Consider the following 19,592-nt stretch of genomic DNA (forward strand, 5'->3'; position numbering starts at 1 on the left):
AATTGGGGGTCACCACAACATGAGGAACTGTATAAAAGGGTCGCGGCAATAGAAAGGTTGAGAACCACTGCCCTAGAGTGACTTTTTATTTCAAATTGATCAAGTGTAAAGGTTGAGGGAAAGAGACTCAAGTCTGTCTCCTTGGCTGAGGCCCACTTGCATTTCCATCCATGGTTCACACAACAAGCCCCCACTGGCTAATGTCACAAGGGTTCTGAGTGTTGGAATATAAAGAAAGAATAACTGTGGAAAAGTGTTGGGGTCTGTTTTTTAAGGTGGGGAAAGAATATTTCCCTTCCCCTAATGGTTTATTTTCATAGAATATAATAAAAATAATGAGAACAATATGTATCAATTTTTAAAATAATATTAAAATTCACTACAGATGTTTAAACATTTTGGTTATATGGTCTAACTTTTACTGCAGACAAAAAAAAGAGGGATAGGGGAAAGTTAAAGGAGGTATCTATTTTACTACCAATGAATTCCCATGAAGGTGAAAAAAAGAGGAACAAATATCAAATACTTCATTTATCCTTCTTCTAATTTTACAACAAGCCCATACAGCAGATGGCTGATTTACTATCTGATGTCCAACCTTTGAAAGATATAATCATTAACTCTTAAAGTCCTGTAAAGCAATTGTTCCAAGCTGGTTGATTATCAGAAATTACTTGGGAGTCTTTCAAAATGGAGATTCCTGCCCTAACCGGTTTGGCTCAGTAGACAGAGCGTTGGCCTGCGGACTGAAGGGTCCTGGGTTCGATTCTGGTCAAGGGCATGTACCTTGGTTTCAGGCACATCCTCAATAGGGGGTGTGCAGGAGGCAGCTGATTGATGTTTCTAACTCTCTATCCCTCTCCCTTCCTCTCTGTAAAAAATCAATAAAATATATATTTTAAAAAATGGAGATTCCTAAGTTCCACTCAAGTACAGGTATTAAGAGTCTATATTTTTAAAAAGCTATCCAAATGAGTCTAATAATCAAACTTTCAAAATCACTGTTCTGAGGTATAACCTAGAGCCTGGTACAATATTCTCATAGCAAATGCTTCTGAAATAAACTGATAAAATTATTATTTCCCATTTCACAATTACTGAGACTAAGAAGGAAAATGTTTTTCCCTTAACTCAGAAATTGCAAAATGATTTTAAGCAGATTATTAGAAACTAAATATAGACATTTCAGCTTCAAGAAAAAATATTTTATGTTAAAATTTTATTTTAATCAGAGATAATTCAAGTGAGACACCTTCCTAGGTACAGTATTAAATAGATCCTCATGGTCAAATCTTCCCTTCCATTCCTTAAGACTTTGTAGGTATCTCTGGTTAGCTAATTCATTTATGCCAAGGTCAAGGTACTAACTAAATCACCCCTTACCTTACCTCAAGGTGATTACATTACAAAGCAAATAAAAATGTGTGTATATAAGTGTGTGTACACACACATGCATTCACACACACAGAACAACAGAAAAGCCTTTCAGTGGCCCATACCACAAATTCTACCACACAGACTAGTATCTTCTTCACAAATTTAAGATGACTCTGACATATCATGGAGATGAAAACTGTAATTATTATATTCTAATATAATTCTAACCTCTTATAACATTCTGTTCCTCCCACTTCCACATCTCTACTGAAAGAGAAAAATAAAGAGGAAAAAGGAAATATTTTAACACCTCCTCCTAAAACAACTGTCTTTCAATAAATTTGCAACAGAGAAACAGAATGATTAGCTAAGAAAGGAGAAAAAAACTGATAAAAGAAAAGAAGCAGCAAAATAACAGACAAAAAGAATTAATCATTAGTAATTTGTCACTCTTTAAAGTAGCATTTCCAATTTTTAACAAGTATGTATTTAATCAATATGCTTACACACCTGTAAGACTGCATCCTCATTAAGCACAGGCATAGTCTTCTTTTTACTTATTTGCATTTGTGGATCCTCTCTGAGCTTCAACCCAAGTTGAATCTCAGGAGAGCATGTGCCTAGAATGGAATATAATCATAGTCATTCATAACAGTTTTATTGCTCTGACAATGACTCAAGGATTTAAAGATAGTAAAAAAAAATGTCATTAAAGGTCATTTTGTGCCGAAACCGGTTTGGCTCAGTGGATAGAGCATCGGCCTGCGGACTGAAAGGTCCCAGGTTCGATTCCGGTCAAGGGCATGTACCTGGGTTGCGGGCACATCCCCAGTGGGAGATGTGCAGGAGGCAGCTGATCGATGTTTCTCTCTCATCGATGTTTCTGGCTCCCTATCTCTCTCCCTTCTTCTCTGTAAAAAATCAATAAAATATATTTTAAAAAAAAAAAGAAAAGAAAAGAAAAAAAGGTAATTTTGTAAATTATAATTTCCTAATTGTCACTTTTATGAATTATGGTTTTTAACTTATTAATTAGGAAGAAACATACACATTACAGTAAATAAAATAATACTTGATAGTTACTTTTTTTCAGGATGAATGATGCAAAGGATATAAATAGAAAATTATATAGACTTAAATCCCACTAGAAAGAATACTTTCCTTTTAAAAAAAAATTTTAGGTCTTTTTAAAAACCCATCATGCTAGTATATAATTCAAAAAAGTCCAAATTTCTGTTTCAAGATGGCAAATTGAGCCCATATTTTAACTTTCTTCCCTTCCCAATTCCTAAAAAGAATCCAAAGAAATGATTAGGTTTTAAAAATCTAAAACAGCAATGGTTTTAAAAAAAAAAAAAAAAAAAAAAAGGCGGGGGTAAGGGGTGGGGGGGAAGATACCGTCTATAGATTAGAAGATGAAAATAGATTAAATAGAAAATATTAGTAAACAGCTGGTCACTCAACATAGAAAAGGAGGGGCTCCTTCAGAAGTAACTACTAGTATATGGACTTTTTCCATCAGAATCCCTGAAAACTACCCAGCTCAGAAATCCCACCAACAAAGATGCAAGAGCGTAGATTAGAAGTTCACAGTGGTACTGAGCTTGCTGTTTGTATCCAAGAAGCTTAGGATGAATGTTGTAGCCAGCTACTCTGTGTAGGAAGATATATTCCTGCCCAGATATAGAAATGTACTAAAAGCTAAGGTTGGTAAAATAATGTAATAATGGCACAGAAGTAGAAATAGTCAAAAAGATCAATGAAACAAAACAAAACAAAAGTGGGAAACAGACATATATATCTAGGAATTTAATATGTAACAATATGGTATTTTAAACAGTGGCACCAAGAAGAATTATTCAATAAATAATATTGGGAAAATTGGTTAATCATTTAGAAAAAAATAAATTTAGAACTACCTTCCCACAGGCCAAATTATTCCAAAGAGATTATTTGTAAAAGCTATAAATATAATAAGTGGAAATAAAGAGAGAAGAAAATACTTTATAGTCTTGAAATAGGTAAACTATTTCTAAATTTGAAAAAACTAATAAACCTTAAAAAAAAAAAGAAGAAGAGACTGCCCTAGCTGGTTTCGCTCAGTGGATAAAAGCATCAGCCTGTGGATCAAAGAGTCCCAGATTCTATTCTGGTCAAGGGCACATACCTGGGTTGCAGACTCATCTCTGGGCCCTGGTTGGGGTACATGCAGGAGACCAATTGATGTGTTTCTCTCACATTGATATTTCTCTCTCTCTTCCTCTCTCTCTTCCACTCTCTCTAAAATTCAATGGAAAAATATCCTCGGGTGAGGATTAAAAAAAAAGAAGTTAAAAGAAAAAAGACTGACTTTTACTACATAAAAACTTGAAACTTCTACAATACAAAAAATATCATGAATAACATGAAAACATAACTAAGAAACTGGGAAAACCTATTTGCAATACATATGATAATTTTTGTTATATTTAATATGTAAAATGCTCTTATAAATCAATAACAAAGATTAGGAGATATATAAGGCAATTCACATCAAAAAAAGTATGAATGATCAATATTAATATATGCCTAAATAGTCTTTACAATTAAAATTAAAATAATCAGATACTTTTTATTTATTAGTTTTGCAAAGACTGAATATGTCCTATGTTGGTTAGAGGGGAAAGCCATTTTTCTAGGGGTCCATAATGTCAAGATCTGACACATGTCAGATCCTTTAAAATCAGAATACATTATTTGAAAGTTAATCTAATTTTAGCTAGTTATTTATTCTAAATAAATAATTTAAAAGTAGGCAAAGGTGTAAGCATTAGAATATTCATATTTGTTATAAGTATTGAGAAACATCAAAAATATAATGTATTTATTAAGTAAGGGCACATTCATACAAAATAATATGTAGCAATTTAAAAGGTTAAGGTAGATAAATATAACAAAATATGAAACATATTATGTAGTACAATAGCAATTATGATAAGAGATATTTATGTTGGCATACAAAAGTCTAGAAGGATATACAAATACTAAATGCTGGCAATTATTGGGAGTGGAACTGTAGGAAAGAATAGGGGATAGGATCTTCAATTTTCTACATAATATAATTTTTTGTTTTTAAAATGTTTTATACTTTTAGTAATTAGCAAAAATAATAAAAGTCTATTTGGAAAAGGAAATAAAAGAAAAAACTTGGATAGAATATTAAAGCAGACCTCTAACTTTTTTCCTACTGGCACTTTATACATCAAAGAATATTCTGTAAGCCAATATTACTCACTGTCCCTTCCAATTACAAGTAAGAAAAACCACTCCAAGACGAAACTGTAACTTGCCATTGTGGTCTGAGGTGAAGTAATGTACAGTGAAAAGACATTGCAAACTATACAAAGATCTTCATGGTGTTTAGGAAATTTTTCTTCTATACTCATTTCCAGACATCCTCCAAAATGAAAATTCTCACAAGAAGAAATAATACAAGGAGATAACCTACCGTTTAAACACCAAATGCAGAACTGAACTTTTTAAACAGTAACAATTAGTGACAGGCTTTTCTAGACACCATTTACATTGATCTAGAAGTGGACTCAGGAAGTATGAATTGGCAGGTGACAGGCACTTTTGAAAAATATATAAATAGACTTATTGTGTGACAATGTTAACTGCACTAATGTAATAGACTATGTTAACTAGACTTACTGTAGTGATCATTTCAAAATATATAGAAACTAGAGGCCCGGTACATGAAATCTGTGCATGAAGGGGGGTCCCTCAGCCTGGCCTGCGTCCTCTTGCAATCCGGGACCCCCTCAGGGGATGTCAGGTCTAAACCAGCAGTTGGACATCCCTCTCAAAATCCGAACACTGTATGCACCAGTGACCATACTTTTCATACAGGTGAAAAGCATCTTGCTGTTTGTTGTATGAGCAGCTGCATTTTTTTGCCCTGATTATAAAAAGTAGTACATAACATGATCCTTCTGAGGCAGTAGTACAATTTTCCCTATCTCATGGGTGGAAAAACTGAAGCAGAGAGAAGTTAAGTAATTGGCTTTGTCGCACAGTTGTAAGTGTCAGAATCAGGGCTGACCACAAAATGTGCAAGCCAGAGTCCATGCATGTCATCACTGCATCATCCTGTTTTTTCAGTGTTAGAGTAGCCTTGCCAAGTTTTAATTTTTAAATCTAAGAGACTGTTCCCAATATATAGGGTATGGTCCCTAGGCCTGGCTAGTGATCAGGGCCATCTGTGGGGCAACCAGCGGGAACGGCGATGGGGGGGGAGGGGGGTCTGCTGGCACCCACCTTGGCTGGCAGCCTGGCGCCGCCCACTGGCCATCCTCACCCCCTGATCGCTGCTGCCAGTCACCTCCCTCTGGGGAGGCAGGGGGCCAGATGCTCAATGCAGGAGCAACTCCTGCATTAAACATCTGCCCCCTGGTGGTCAGTGTGCATCATAGTGACCGGTCGTTCTGCTGGTCGTTCCGTCATTCAGTCTATTTGCATATAAGGGTTTTATTATATAGGATACTGAATCATTATTTTTTACCCTTGAAAATAATGAGGTTATATGTTACTTATACTTCAATAAAAAAAAATAAAATGAAAATAAATAAAAAATATATACCAAGGATATCTGCAACTTAATTTTGACTGAAAGAATCAGACTGGTTATTAAAAAGTACTATTTACTGCCCTGGCAGTTGTTGCTCAGTAGTTAGAGCATTGGCCTGTATACCAAAGGGTCATGGGTTCAATTCCCAGTCAAGAGCACGTACCTGGGTTGCAGGTTTGATCACCAGCTCCTGTTGGGGTGTGTGTAGGAGGCAACCAGTCAATGTGCCTCTCTCACATTGATGTTTCTCTATCTCTCTCCCCCTCCCTCCTCTCTCTAAAAATTAATGGGAAAAATATCCTTGGGAGAGGATTAACAAGAAAAAAGTATTTACGCCAAAACCGGTTTGGCTCAGTGGATAGAGCGTCGGCTTGCGGACTGGAGGGTCCTGGGTTCAATTCCGGTCAGGGGCATGTGCCTGGGTTGCGGGCACATCCCCAGTGGGAGATGTGCAGGAGGTAGCTGATCAATGTTTCTGACTCTCTATCTCTCTCCCTTCCTCTCTGTAAAAAATCAATAAAATATATTTTTTAAAAAAAAGTATTTACTTTTGCAGCTTCTAGGGTTAAGCTATACAGTTGGGGAGCAGAGAAGAGCTATCTCAGTACTACTACCATATCTCTGTTGTAAACATCTTCCAGAAGTATAATCCCCATTGCTGTCCTCATAGTTACAGACCTTAATAGACCTCAGGGTCTATTACAGATGCCTCAAAGAAACTAACTCTGTGTAAAGTTAAAGAACAAGACTAAATATAAAAGGAGACACTGATGAAATAATAACACCTGAGAAATTAAATGGACTACTTAGTGAAAAGAATTATTTCTCACCTTTGCATATTCCACTTATATCAGGATGGAGATTGAACTCAGATCTAAGAGATGTATCTTGATCAAAGAGCAACCTTTCAAATACCAAAAAGAAGGTACAGATTGTTATCATGTTTCCTAAACAAAGACTTACAATTTAACTGTCAGGTTTTTTCCTAGTTTACTGTCAACTTTATTTTGTATTGGTTTAGGGCAGTGGTCGGCAAACTCATTAGTCAACAGAGCCAAATATCAACAGTACAATGATTGAAATTTCTTTTGAGAGCCAAATTTTTTAAACTTAAACTATATAGGTAGGTACATTGTTATTAACTTAATTAGGGTACTCCTAAGGCTTAGAAAGAGCCACACTCAAGGGGCCAAAGAGCCGCATGTGGCTCGCGAGCCGCAGTTTGCCAAACACTGGTTTAGAGTGTACAGCTTAGACGCCAGACAATCATATACTTTACAAAGTGTTCCCCTCAATATTTCCAGTTCCCAACTGGCACCATACAATATTATTGACTATATTCCCTATGCTTTCCTTTACATACCTGTGACTATTTTGTAACTGCCAATTTGCTCTTCTTAATCCCTTCACCTTTTTCACCCAATCCCCAACCCCTTCTCCCTTCTGGCAACCATCTGCATCTATAAGTCCATTTTGTTTATTTTGTTCTTTAGATTCCGCATATTAGTGAAATCATATAGTATTTCTTTCTCTGACTGACTTATTTCACTGAGCATACTCACCTCTAGGTCCATCCAGGCTGTCGCAACAACAAACAATCCAATTTAAAAAATGAGCACAGGCCCTGGCCTGTATGGCTAAGTGATTAGAGTGTTGGCCCTCACACCAGAGGGTCAAGGGTTTGATTCCCAGTCAAGGGCACGTACCTGGGTTGAAGGTTCAATCCCTGGCGAACATTGTCACATGCAGAAGGCAACCAATCGGTCTTTCTCATACTGATGTTTCTCTCTCTCTCTCTCTCCCCCTCCTTCTCCTTCTTCTCTCTCTCTCTCTCTCTCTCTCTCTCTCTCTCTCTCTCTCTCTCTCTCATCTTCCCCCTTCCTCCCTCCCTTCCACTCTCTCTAAATGTCAATTGGAAAAAAAATTCTCGGGTGAGGATTAACAAAAAATTAGGACAGGATCTGAGTAGACACTTCTCTGAAGAGGACATATAGAAGGCCAACAGTCATATAAAAAGATGCTCAACATCACTATCAGAGAAATGAAAATTAAAACCACAGTGAGATATCAACTCATACCTGTCAGAACGGCTACCATCAACAAGTGATAAGTGTTGACAAGGATGTGAAGAAAAGGGAAGCCTCATGCACTGTTGGTGGGAATGCAGATTGGTGCAGCCACTATGGAAAACAGTATGGAGTCCTCAAAAAATTAAAAATGGAACTACTTTATGACCCACCAATTCCACTTCTGGAGATTTATCAGAAGAAACCCAAAAGATTATATGCATCCCTATCTTTGTTCACTGCAGTGTTATTTAGAATAGCCAAGATATGAAAGCAAACCAAGTACCTATCAATAGACGAGTGGATAAAAAAGTTGTGGTACAGATATAAGATGGAATATTACTCGGCCATAAAAAATGAAACCTTAACTGTCATTTTTTTATACCTAAACTTGCTAGCATTCTTAGTTATACCACTATTAATATGTTGGGATGTTGCTTCTGAGATTAGGTTACAAAACTTCACTAGCTTCCATCTTGTCTTCCTCTTACTCTCTTGCTTCTATATGCTCATGGAAGTCAGTTCGCCTTGTTGTGAAATGCCCTGTGGAGAAGCCTATGTGGCAAGAAGGTAAGAGAGGAACTAAGGCCGGAGAGGAACTAATTCTTAAAACCACCATGTGTAAATGGATCCTTCTCATGAACCCTTGAGATAAATGCAGCCTTGGGAGTCCCTGAGCAGGATGATTCAGTTAAGCAACTCCCAGATTCCTGAAGCACAAAAACTACAAGATAGTAATGTTTATTGTTTTAAGATGCTAAGTTTTGGAGTAAGCTGTTATACAGCAATGGAAAACTAATAAAGAGATTTTAGTTACATTTCCCCAAGTGTCTGTTTTTACAGTTGTTTTGTTCAAATCAGGATCCAAACAAGGTACACATTGCATTTAGATGCTATGTAAGTCTCTTTTTAAATCTATATATTACCCCCAACCTCCCCCACCCCTTTGCAATTTATTTGTTGAAAAAACTGGGTTGTTTTTACTGAAGAGTTTCCCACATTTTGCATTTACTGACTGCATGTTATTTAATATGTTCCTCTATCTTGTATATTTCCTGTAAACTGGTTATTAGACCTAGAGGTTTGATCTAATTCAAGTTCAATTGGGGGAAGCATATGTGTACTTCCTACAGAAGATAATGAAGTATATGTCGGGAAAGGCAGTCTTGTGCATGCAGTCTTTCAACTACCTTTTGGCCTCGAGCTTGAAACACTTTCTTACAAAGAGACAAAGAGTTCTCTCAGGCTGTGCTGGACCTATTACCTTGTGTGAGAATACCTTTCCTTGTTTCAGACTCAATGTGTATTCCTTCGATTTAAGTGTGTGTCACTTGGCACCTGGCCAATCCCACCACTATATGTCTTCTGTGGGGAGAGGATGAAGTTCCTCATTCTGTGGCACAAGAGGGGTGTGGGCATGCCAGTGGCCATGGGGGACCAGTGCCCACTATTGAAGCCAATCTTGCTCTGTCCCTTCTCTATGTGAGTGAAGTGTTGTTCCAGCACTGTGTTTTCATCGGTGACTCTGATACCAAGATACCGTGTGGGTAGAAGTGTCTGGATTTCTGCTTCTGTTGATAGGCAACAGATGCCACTTGCTCAATATGATGGTTGTAACTCATTTTGTGATGTTAGTGACCACTGATGACCCTGCCTAGGTCTATTCATTATTAGGAGTATATAAAATGGCAATATTCTCCTTTATTACTTTCTTCATTTATTAATTGAAATACATATTTTTAAAAACTTTCACTCATGCCCAGCTGGTGTGGTTGAGTGGTTGAGCATCAACCCATGAACCAGGAGGTCAGGGTTCGATTCCCAGTCAGGACACATGCAAGGGTCATGTAAGAGGCAGCCGATGAATGATTCTCTCTCATCATTGATGTTTCTCTCTCTCTCTCCCTCTCCCTTTCTCTCTCTGAAGTCAATAAAAACATATTTTTTAAAAAACACTTTCACTCATCAACTATACAATTACCTTCCATCAAGCTATGTTAACTCAGCCAAGTTACTTAGTTACAGTTTGCATAGGAAAGGCAAAATAAATGCCTGCTTCTTTCTTCCTTTCTTCCTTCCTTTCTTTTTATTTTATGTATTTTATTAAAAAAAATTTTATTGATTTCAGAGAGAAAGGGTGAGGGAGATAGAGATAGAAACAAAAACTGCCTCCTGCACCCCCTACTGTGGACCGAGCTCACAACCTGGGCATGTGCCCTTGACCTAAATTTAACCCGGGACCCTTCAGTCCACAGGCTGACGCTCTACCCACTGAGCCAAACCAGCTAGGGCTGCTTCTTTCTCTTTCCTTATCAGTTTTCATAATATTGAAATATGTTTTTAAAGACCATTACAAACTCATTGATTTAAATCCACTGCTGTTATAGTTCTTCTCAATGTTCAAACTGTCCCATTTTTAGCTAGTGATAGTTTCTTCAAAGTGGCTCATGGGATTTTTGTCATGAACCCACTTAGATCAACCCCCAATGTGACTAGATTTGGAAACAAGTCCTTAAAGGAGGCAATTAAGATAATAAAGTGTGGGGAGCCGCTATAGGGTTAAGCCTCCAACTGACCTGTTGGCAAAGTCACAAACAAGTCCCAGCTTAGAGCACAGTCCTGTTAGCATAATTAGGCTTGACCTTATAACTGCTCCCTAGATCTTATCTGGGAAGCTAATGGGCTGAGGGAAGTGCAGCAAGAACAAAAACAAGTGAAACTCACAAGAACAGTGTAAACAAGTGAAACTCATAAGAACAGTGTAAATATGGTAACCACTACCTTGTTTATGTCTGACTATAAAATAAAGGCTCAGCTTGCCTTGGGATCTTTCTCTGTGGCCTCAGCCAGGCACAGGAAGATCCACGGAGAGTAAAGAGAGCTACTCCGTGTAAAACATTCTTCGCCGACTTCATCCACACCTTTGGGAACCCCTGGCCTGCTGAGGCTGGACCCTGGCAATAAGTGTGGGGCCCTAATCTAATATGACTGGTATCTAATAATCAAATTAGAAGAGAGGGATACACCAGGTATGCATGCACACAGAATAAAGACCATAGAATTAATAAAGCTTCAGGCAGCTGGGAGACCATTTATGGTCATTTAAAGTTCCAGAAGAGAAGAAATTGGTACAGAAAAAAATATATATGAAGGAATTATAACAGAAAACTTCCCAAGTTTGGTGAAAGACATACATTTATAGATTCAAGATCAATGAACCAAAAACAGGAAAAAACACAAAGAAAATCATGCCTAGGCACATCATAATCAAACTGCTGACAACCAAAGATGAGGGGAGGAGGAAAGAAAGAAAACAGACAGACAAAAAAGATGATATACTACATATATAGGAATAGTGATTTAAATTGGAGAGGGGCTTGCCTTAACCGGTTTGGCTCAGTGGATAGAGTGTCGGCCTGCAGACTGGGGGGTCCTGGGTTCAATTCCAGTCAAGGGCATGTACCTTGATTGTGGGCACATCCCCAGTAGGGGGCATGCAGGAGGCAGCTGATCGATGTTTCTCTCTCATCGATGTTTCTAACTCTCTAGCCCTCTCCCTGCCTGTGAAAAATAAATAAAATATATTTTTTTAAAAATAAATAAATTGGATAGCCAGTTAGCCTGGAGGTCAAATCACCCCCGGTATTGCCAACAACAATCAAGGCTTAACTACAACAAGACTGCGCACAAAGACCACTTAGGGGGTGCACCAAGAAAGCATAAAAAATGCGGAGACAAAGAAACAGGACAGCCGAAGCTGGTTTGGCTCAGTGGATGGAGCATCGGCCTGCGGACTGAGAGGTCCCCGGTTCGATTCCGGTCAGGGGCATGTACCTGGGTTGCGGGCACATCCCCGGTGGGGGATGTGCAGGGGGCAGCTGATCGATGTTTCTCTCTCATCGATGTTTCTAACTCTCTCTATCTCTCTCCCTTCCTCTCTGTGAAAAACCAATAAAAATATATTTAAAAAAAAAAAAAAAAAAACAGGACAAAACTGTCAATGGAGGATATTGAGTTCAGAACCACACTTTTAAGGTCTCTTAAGAACTGTCTAGAAGCCGTCGATAAATGTAGTGAGATCCTCAAGAAATCTAGTAAGACCCTCGATGTTATGATAAAGAACCAACTAGAAATTAAGCATACACGGACTGAAATAATGAATACTATACAGACTCCCAAGAGCAGACCAGAGGACCGCAAGAATCAAGGCAAAGATTTGAAATGCGAAGAAGGAAAAAACACCCAACCAGAAAAGCAAAATGAAAAAAGAATCCAAAAATACGAAGATTGTGTAAGGAACCTCTGGGACAGCTTCAAGCGTACCAACATCAGAATTATAGGGGTGCCAGAAGATGAGAGAGAGCAAGATATTGAAAACCTATTTGAAGAAATAATGACAGAAAACTTCCCCCACCTGGTGAGAGAAATAGACTTACAGGTCCAAGAAGCGCAGAGAACCCCAAACAAAAGGAATCCAAAGAGGACCACACCAAGACACATCATAATTAAAATGCCAAGAGCAAAAGACAAAGAGAGAATCTTAAAAGCAGCAAGAGAAAGAAACTCAGTTACCTACAAGGGAGTACCCATACGACTGTCAGCTGATTTCTCAACAGAAACTTTGCAGGCCAGAAGGGAGTGGCAAGAAATATTCAAAGTGATGAATGCCAAGAACCTACAACCAAGATTACTTTATCCAGCAAAGCTATCATTCAGAATTGAAGGTCAGATAAAGAGCTTCACAGATAAGGAAAAGCTAAAGGAGTTCATCACCACCAAACCAGTATTATATGAAATGCTGAAAGGTATCCTTTAAGAAGAGGAAGAAGAAGAAAAAGGTAAAGATACAAATTATGAACAACAAACATGCATCTATCAACAAGTGAATCTAAGAATCAAGTGAATAAATAATCTGGTGATCATAATAGAATCAGGGACATAGAAAGGGAATGGACTGACTATTCTTGGGGGGAAAGAGGTGTGGGAGATGCGGGAAGAGACTGGACAAAAATCGTGCACCTATGTATGAGGACAGTGGGTGGGGAGTGAGGGCAGAGGGTGGGGTGGGAACTGGGAGGAGGGGAGTTATGGGGGGAAAAAAGAGGAACAAATGTAATAATCTGAACAATAAAGATTTTAAAAAATAAATAAATAAATAAATTGGAGAGGGGCTTAACTACAAAGGGGCAGCTAAAGGGAGTTTTTCTGGAGTGATGTAACTGTTGTGGATCTTCATTGTGGTGGTGGTTATAAGATTAGTCAAAATGTTTCCTGGACACCAACAAGAGCAATTATTATTGTATTTGTATTCTGTATAATAAAAGCGTAGTATGCAAATTGTTCCCTGGACCGGGAGTTCTCTGGGAGTTCAACCAGGGGATGGGGCTGGCCAGGGGAAGGGAGGAAGGCCCTGGCCAGCAGCCAGCAGGCACTGGGAACCCCACCAGTCGTGCACTGGGCCTCTAGTACATAAACAAGCCAGAATCCTGGGTATCATCCTCCACTTCTAATGAACCACCATCTCCTGCCAAATTTACTCTCTAAAGATTTCTCAAATTTGCCCTTTTCCCTCCTTTCCCATTGTTTCTTCTTGGTTGAGTTCTCATCATCCCAATCTGTTACTACTTTGATAAGCTCTTGTAAAAGGTGATCCCTTCTCGAATAGTACCAACTTTAATCTGGAAGCTTGTTAGCAATGCAGAATCTCAGATCCCTCCAGATAACTCCTGAATTGGAATACACATTTTACCAGGATTCCACAGTGATTTACAAGGGCATTAAAATTTTAAAAGCCCTAGTCTAGCCCAGCCAGCATGGCTCAGTAGTTGAGCATCTACCTATGAACCAGGAGGTCATGGTTCGATTCTTGGTCAGGGCACATGCCTGGGTTTCGGGCTCAATGCCCAGTGGGGGGAGGGCATGCAGGAGGCAGCCAATCAATGATTGTCTCATCATGGATGTTTCTATCTCTCTCTTCCTCTCCCTCTCTGAAAACAATAAAAGTCTATATCTTTTAAAAGGAGTGGTGAAAGTGGACATCCCTGTCTTAAAAATAAATTAATTAATTAGTTAATTTAATTTAAGGCCCTGGTCTAGGACATGCTGGAGTCAACAAAAATCTGAAAAGGCTGCTCCTCCACCTAACATTTCACAGGGGCACATGCGGGATATCTGAGGCCTTCGGAGACCTCACCCTACCAGGCTCACCGCCCACCACCCCCCACCTCGGCATCCGGCACTTCGGTAAGCGCTAACCGTACATTCCACCACACACAACACAATGCCATGTCCCACAGCCACGCCCTGGCCTGGAACACCTCCTGTTCTCCGTCTGGCTAATTCCTACCCCGTCCTGGAGCCTGGACTCAGAAATAACCCCAACCAGCTCCGACGGCCACCTGGGCTGCGATGGCAGGCTCTCCGAGCTCCTCAACCTCCGGGGCTGCCCACACTGCAGGGAGATTGTGTGCACGTGTCCGTCCTTCCAAAGGCAGGGGCCCCAGCTCTTTTATCCTTTCCCCGAATCTAGCACTGAAAGCGACGTGTGTCCAAGAAGGTGTTGGTGGACTACACTGCCGCCTTCTTTGATTCTTAGGGAATTCCCGGTTTCCAGCTTGGTGGTATCCGGTTCTCCCATCACACACTCTTCTCCCGAGAGATGATGTTAACCGTCTCCTAGGCCCGAGCTACAAGCTGCTGGAAGCAAAATGCATTGCAGCTGTGTAGACCTACTACGTTTTGGCCTGTTTAAAAGGACTTACGGCCTCAGGCTAAGAGTAAAGGCATTTTTTAATTTTTATTTTATTTATTTTTTTAATGCCATAAAGCCAGCTCCTCTAAAGCCCGTTTTGTTTTAGGTTGGGGTGTTGTGGCCTCGTTTGTTTACGAGTTCTCAGCTCAGGCCTGGCGGCCTCACAAGGCCTACGGACTCTGGTCTGGTAATGTCTCCCCACCCGGCGCCGGTGCGGGCCTCAGGGCGGTCACCCGGCCCAGCACCGGGGGCTGATGGTCACCTTCTCCAGGGCAGCTCCTCGTCCTCCAGGTCACTCTCCGTCACCGACCCGTCTATCACCGTTTCGTCGCTGTCCCAGTCTGGGGCCTGGGCGCCTTCCTCCATCTTCACCTCGCACTCCAAGTGTCCCCTTCCCGCAACCGGAAGGCTCTGTGAGCGCCTCTTTACGCTGTAAGTTAAAAACAAACTTCGTGGCGGGAGCCTGGCCTTGCACAGCGCGCTGAGGAGGTCAGAGGAACCAGGAGGGTCGTCGTGGCAAGGCGGTCCGGCTGGGCTGCCTGTCCGCGCGCCGCCGGCAGGGGGAGCCGCGCGCCGCGTGCGCTCTACCCCCTCCCCGCGCGTGCCCCCCCCCCGCTCACGTGGCCGGAAGTGGCCGCTGGCGCGCGCCAGCTCCGGCTTTCCCGTCCGGGTAGGGCGTGGCCCGCCGCCACGCCGCCTGCGGGTTAGATTCCCGTCCTCTTAGCTGGCTGGGCGATGTGGGGGCTGAAGTTGCGACAGTGAGGCCAGAAAAGCAGCGCCGCCGCAGGCAGCCGGCCGGCCGAGCGCGCTAATGCCATCTGCCGGGGGGGGGGGGGGGGGGGGGGGGGGGGAGGGGGGCGGGGGGGGGGAGTCCAGGGTGGCATCACCTGCCGGGCACCTGAGGCTCGTGCGACCCAGACCCCGGAGGAGCGAACTGTCAGCTCCTGCAGGACCCAGCAGCCCCAGCCTGGCGTTCTGAGCGTCCTCACATGCACCGAAAGGTTGCCAGTTCGATTCCCGGTCAGGCCACATACCCAGGTTTCAGGTTTGATTCCTGGGAGACAACTGATGGATGTTTCTCCCTCTCCCTTCTTTTTGCTCTCTAAAATCAATAAAAAAGATATTTTCTTAAAATTTCCTTTTACAAAACAGTAAAGTTATTAAGAAACAGTTCACCTGCCAGCTTGCCTAAAAAGATTTTGCCAAAACACATAAATATTACAACAAAACAAGAGCACCACCACATATACAAATCTCACTGTTGCTCTCTTAAACTATTTGGAAATCTAGTAGAAAATGGCCTCCCCTGACTTCTACTCTGCAGCACTATAAATGGTTCCTCTATGGTTCTTTGGAATGCATTGTAGCTGTCCCCTCCAACATGGACAGCCTTGATGGATGTTTATAAAATGTTAACCAAAATTTACAATGTAAGTCCATTATGGGAAATATATGCAACCCCAAAGAATCCTGTATTTTTCTTTTAAAATTGACAGATGAGGAAATAACCTGGGTGGAATTTAAAATTACATAAGAAAATATAGTATTGGTCCGTGTACAATAAAGGAAAGATACATTGGATTTAGTTCAAAGCTCTCTCTTGCTTTGGGATAATATTGTTTATTTTATTACTTTATCTTTTTCTTAAATAAAAAAAAAATAGGTGTGTGTGTTTCCTTAATATCGTGGTTTTGAAATTGCTATTGTTTAGACTTACAGCTAAAAAAAGTCTTGAGTAACCCAACCATCAATTATTGGTTGAGCAATAAAAACTATTGAAAGCAGTCTTTGTTTACAATCCTCGGTAATAGGTGCTCCCTCTCCTCTGTTATTAACTCTGCATTTATTGAGCACTTCATATGAACTAAACAGAGATGGTACAGATAGTACCTCTTGTTTTGGTCTGAGCTCCTTGTCTCAGTCTGAGTTCAGTGACAGACAAGTTAATCCAGTATTATAATGCAGTATGTTAAATGGGAGACATAAATGGTTTATAATATTATGTCAATATCTTTTTTTTTATTTTATTGATTTTTTACAGAGAGGAAGGGAGAGAGATAGAGAGTTAGAAACATCGATAGAGAGAAACATCGACCAGCTGCCTCCTGCACATCTCCTACTGGGGATGTGCCCGCAACCCAGGTACATGCCCTTGACCGGAATTGAACCTGGGACCTTTCAATCCGCAGGCCGACGCTCTATCCACTGAGCCAAACCGGTTTCGGCTGTCAATATCTTTTTAATATGAACACGATGTAGTAATGTTAGTTTGTGTTTGTTCTCTTTTTTTCCATGTTGATAGGGGGTTATCAACTTCCTTCATCTTTTTTAAAAATATTTTTTTTAATTTTATTTTATTGTTTAAAGTATTACAGATAGTAGTACATATGTCTCCTTTATTTTTTTCCCCCATTGACCTTCCCTCGGCCTCCTCTACACCCCAGCACATGCCCTCACCCCCCCCCCCATGTCTTGTGTCCATTGGTTATGCTTATATGCCTGCATACAAGTCCTTCGGTTGATCTCTAATATATGCACTTAAAAGCATAGATTTCTCTCTAAATGCCACTTGAATAATATTTCACAGGTTTGAGTATGTTGAATCTTTATTATCATTCAGCTCAAAAGATTTTTCAAGCTGTGATTTCTTCTTTGACTCATGGGTATATGACAGTGTATTATTTAATTTTCAAGGTATGAGGCATTACTTTTGTGATTTATATCTTAATTCCATAATAGTCAAAGAGTACCTGACTATTCAAATGTTGATTGACTTACTGCTAGGAAAGATAAAGAAATTAGCAGTCTTATTTTTTATTGCATATTCTTTTTTTTTCTTCTTTTTTAAAAATATATTTTATTGATTTTTTACAGAGAGGAAGGGAGAGGGATAGAGAGAGTCAGAAACATCAATGAGAGAGAAACATTAACCAGCTGCCTCCTGCACACCTCCCACTGGGGATGTGCCTGCAACCAAGGTACATGCCCTTGACCAGAATTGAACCTGAGACCTTTCAGTCCGCAGGCCGACTCTCTATCCACTGAGCCAAACCGGTTACGGCTGCATATTCTTTTTGTACTCCATAACCATCACCTAATATTTCTTAGTTATATTATTTTTACATTATCAAAAGTTATATTAAGGAGGAACCAAGATGGTGGCATAGGTACACACCTATACTTACTGCCTCGCACAACCACATCAAAAATACAACTAAAAGACAAAATGGATATCATCCAGAACCACAGGAAGGCTGGCTGAATGGAAGTTCTACAAGAAGAAAAGAGAAAAGCGCATTTGAGAATGGTAGGAGGTGCGGAGGTGTGGAAATGTGGAGGTACGGAGGCACACACGAAATGGGCTGGCAACTGTTCTCTTTTTCAGATGGGTGTGCTGTTCTCTTTTTCAATCCGGAGGGAGATACAAGCTCTCGATTGCTCTGAACTCCAGTTCCGGGTGAGACTCTGGGGACCCAGACTCATATGGGGAGAAACTGGATTGTCTGGCATCAAGCAGGAACACGAGGGCGGCTTTCTCTCAGAGGTGCTTGCAGCAATCATTGTTCCTCCGTGGGGTGCAAGGGGTTGGGGGGAAACGTGGAGATGCGAGGACCTCTCCAATGCAAGGCTGACGGGCAGCCACTGCTGTTTGCTCCGCCCTGGTGATTCCCTGAGACCCCCCGCCCCACCCAATTTACAACCCCATCCAAGCTGTGCGCAGCAGCTTTTGCATATGAATGGCCTGTGTGCTCACTGCCTAAAACCTAACACACTGCAACTGTGTCAGAGAGCACCAGAGCTTCCAAAAGGCTTGACAGCAGCCTGCATTGCTTCACAGCTGGGCCTCATCTGGGTACCTCCAAACCCCAAACAAAGAAAAGGAATCTGCAGATGTCTCTGTAGCTCCTGCTGGGTGGCCTCAGGCAGTGGCTGACTTTGCACCTCCTTGGATATCCAAGAGCCAGTGTACCCAGGCATCAGAGTGAGACCATACGGGATTAAAACTCTTCACATCCATAAGAGACACACTCAAGGGGCAGACTCAGTGAGCACCAAAGCCGCACTGAAGCAAGTCCTGTCCCATAAGGGTGTCTCCAGCACCGCAGTTCTCCCATGTAGACACAGCTGGTCCTCACAGCCAATTGGCCTGGTGGTCAATTCCTCCCAGTGATACCAACAGCAATCAAGGCTTAACTACAAGACTGTGCACACAGCCCACAAAGGGGTGCACCAAGAGTGTCCATCTCATGTAATCAGGGAGGCTGAGCCACTGGGCCCTATAGGACACCTAGCACACAAAGCCACTCTATCAACACAGAGAAGCAGCCAAAATTCAGAGACAAAAACACATGTCACAAATGAAAGAAATGGAGGAAAGCAAACTACTGGATATAGAGTTCAAAACCACGGTTATAAGGTTACTCAAGAATCTTCTGGAAACCTCTGAGAAATTTAGTGAGACCCTCAAGGATATGAAAAAAGACCAATTAGAAATTAAGCATACACAGACTGAAATAAAGAATAATATACAGAGATCCAACAGCAGACTAGAGGATCCCAAGAATCATATCAAAGATTTGAAATACGAAGAAGCAAATAACACCCAACCGGAAAAGAAAAAAGAATCCAAAAATATGAAGATAGTGTAAGGAGCCTCTGGGACAGCTTTAAGCACACCAACATCCGAATTATGAGGGTGCTAGAAGAAGAGAGAGAGCAAGATATTGAAAACCTATTTGAAGAAATAATGACAGAAAACTTCCCCTCCCTGGTGAAAGAAATAGACTTA

The 19,592-nt window shown here is 40.9% G+C and overlaps 1 protein-coding gene across 1 annotated transcript in view; it reads right to left on the reverse strand.

The window, feature by feature from the left end:
- The window catches only part of ANKRD31 (ankyrin repeat domain 31), a 139,147-nt gene extending 123,760 nt beyond the window's left edge, over window positions 1–15,387 (reverse strand). The window contains exons 1-3 of the mRNA XM_036311078.1: window positions 15,066–15,387; window positions 6,817–6,890; window positions 1,888–1,997 (exon numbers count right to left, since the gene is read on the reverse strand). Of these exons, the coding sequence (XP_036166971.1) occupies window positions 1,888–1,997; window positions 6,817–6,890; window positions 15,066–15,169 (288 nt within the window). The 5' untranslated portion in view covers window positions 15,170–15,387. The remainder of the gene's footprint in view (window positions 1–1,887; window positions 1,998–6,816; window positions 6,891–15,065) is intronic.
- Window positions 15,388–19,592: the final 4,205 nt, after the last annotated feature.

This window comes from Myotis myotis, unplaced genomic scaffold, assembly GCF_014108235.1.
Source record: "Myotis myotis isolate mMyoMyo1 unplaced genomic scaffold, mMyoMyo1.p scaffold_m19_p_5, whole genome shotgun sequence".
NCBI classification, from domain to species: Eukaryota; Metazoa; Chordata; class Mammalia; order Chiroptera; family Vespertilionidae; genus Myotis; species Myotis myotis.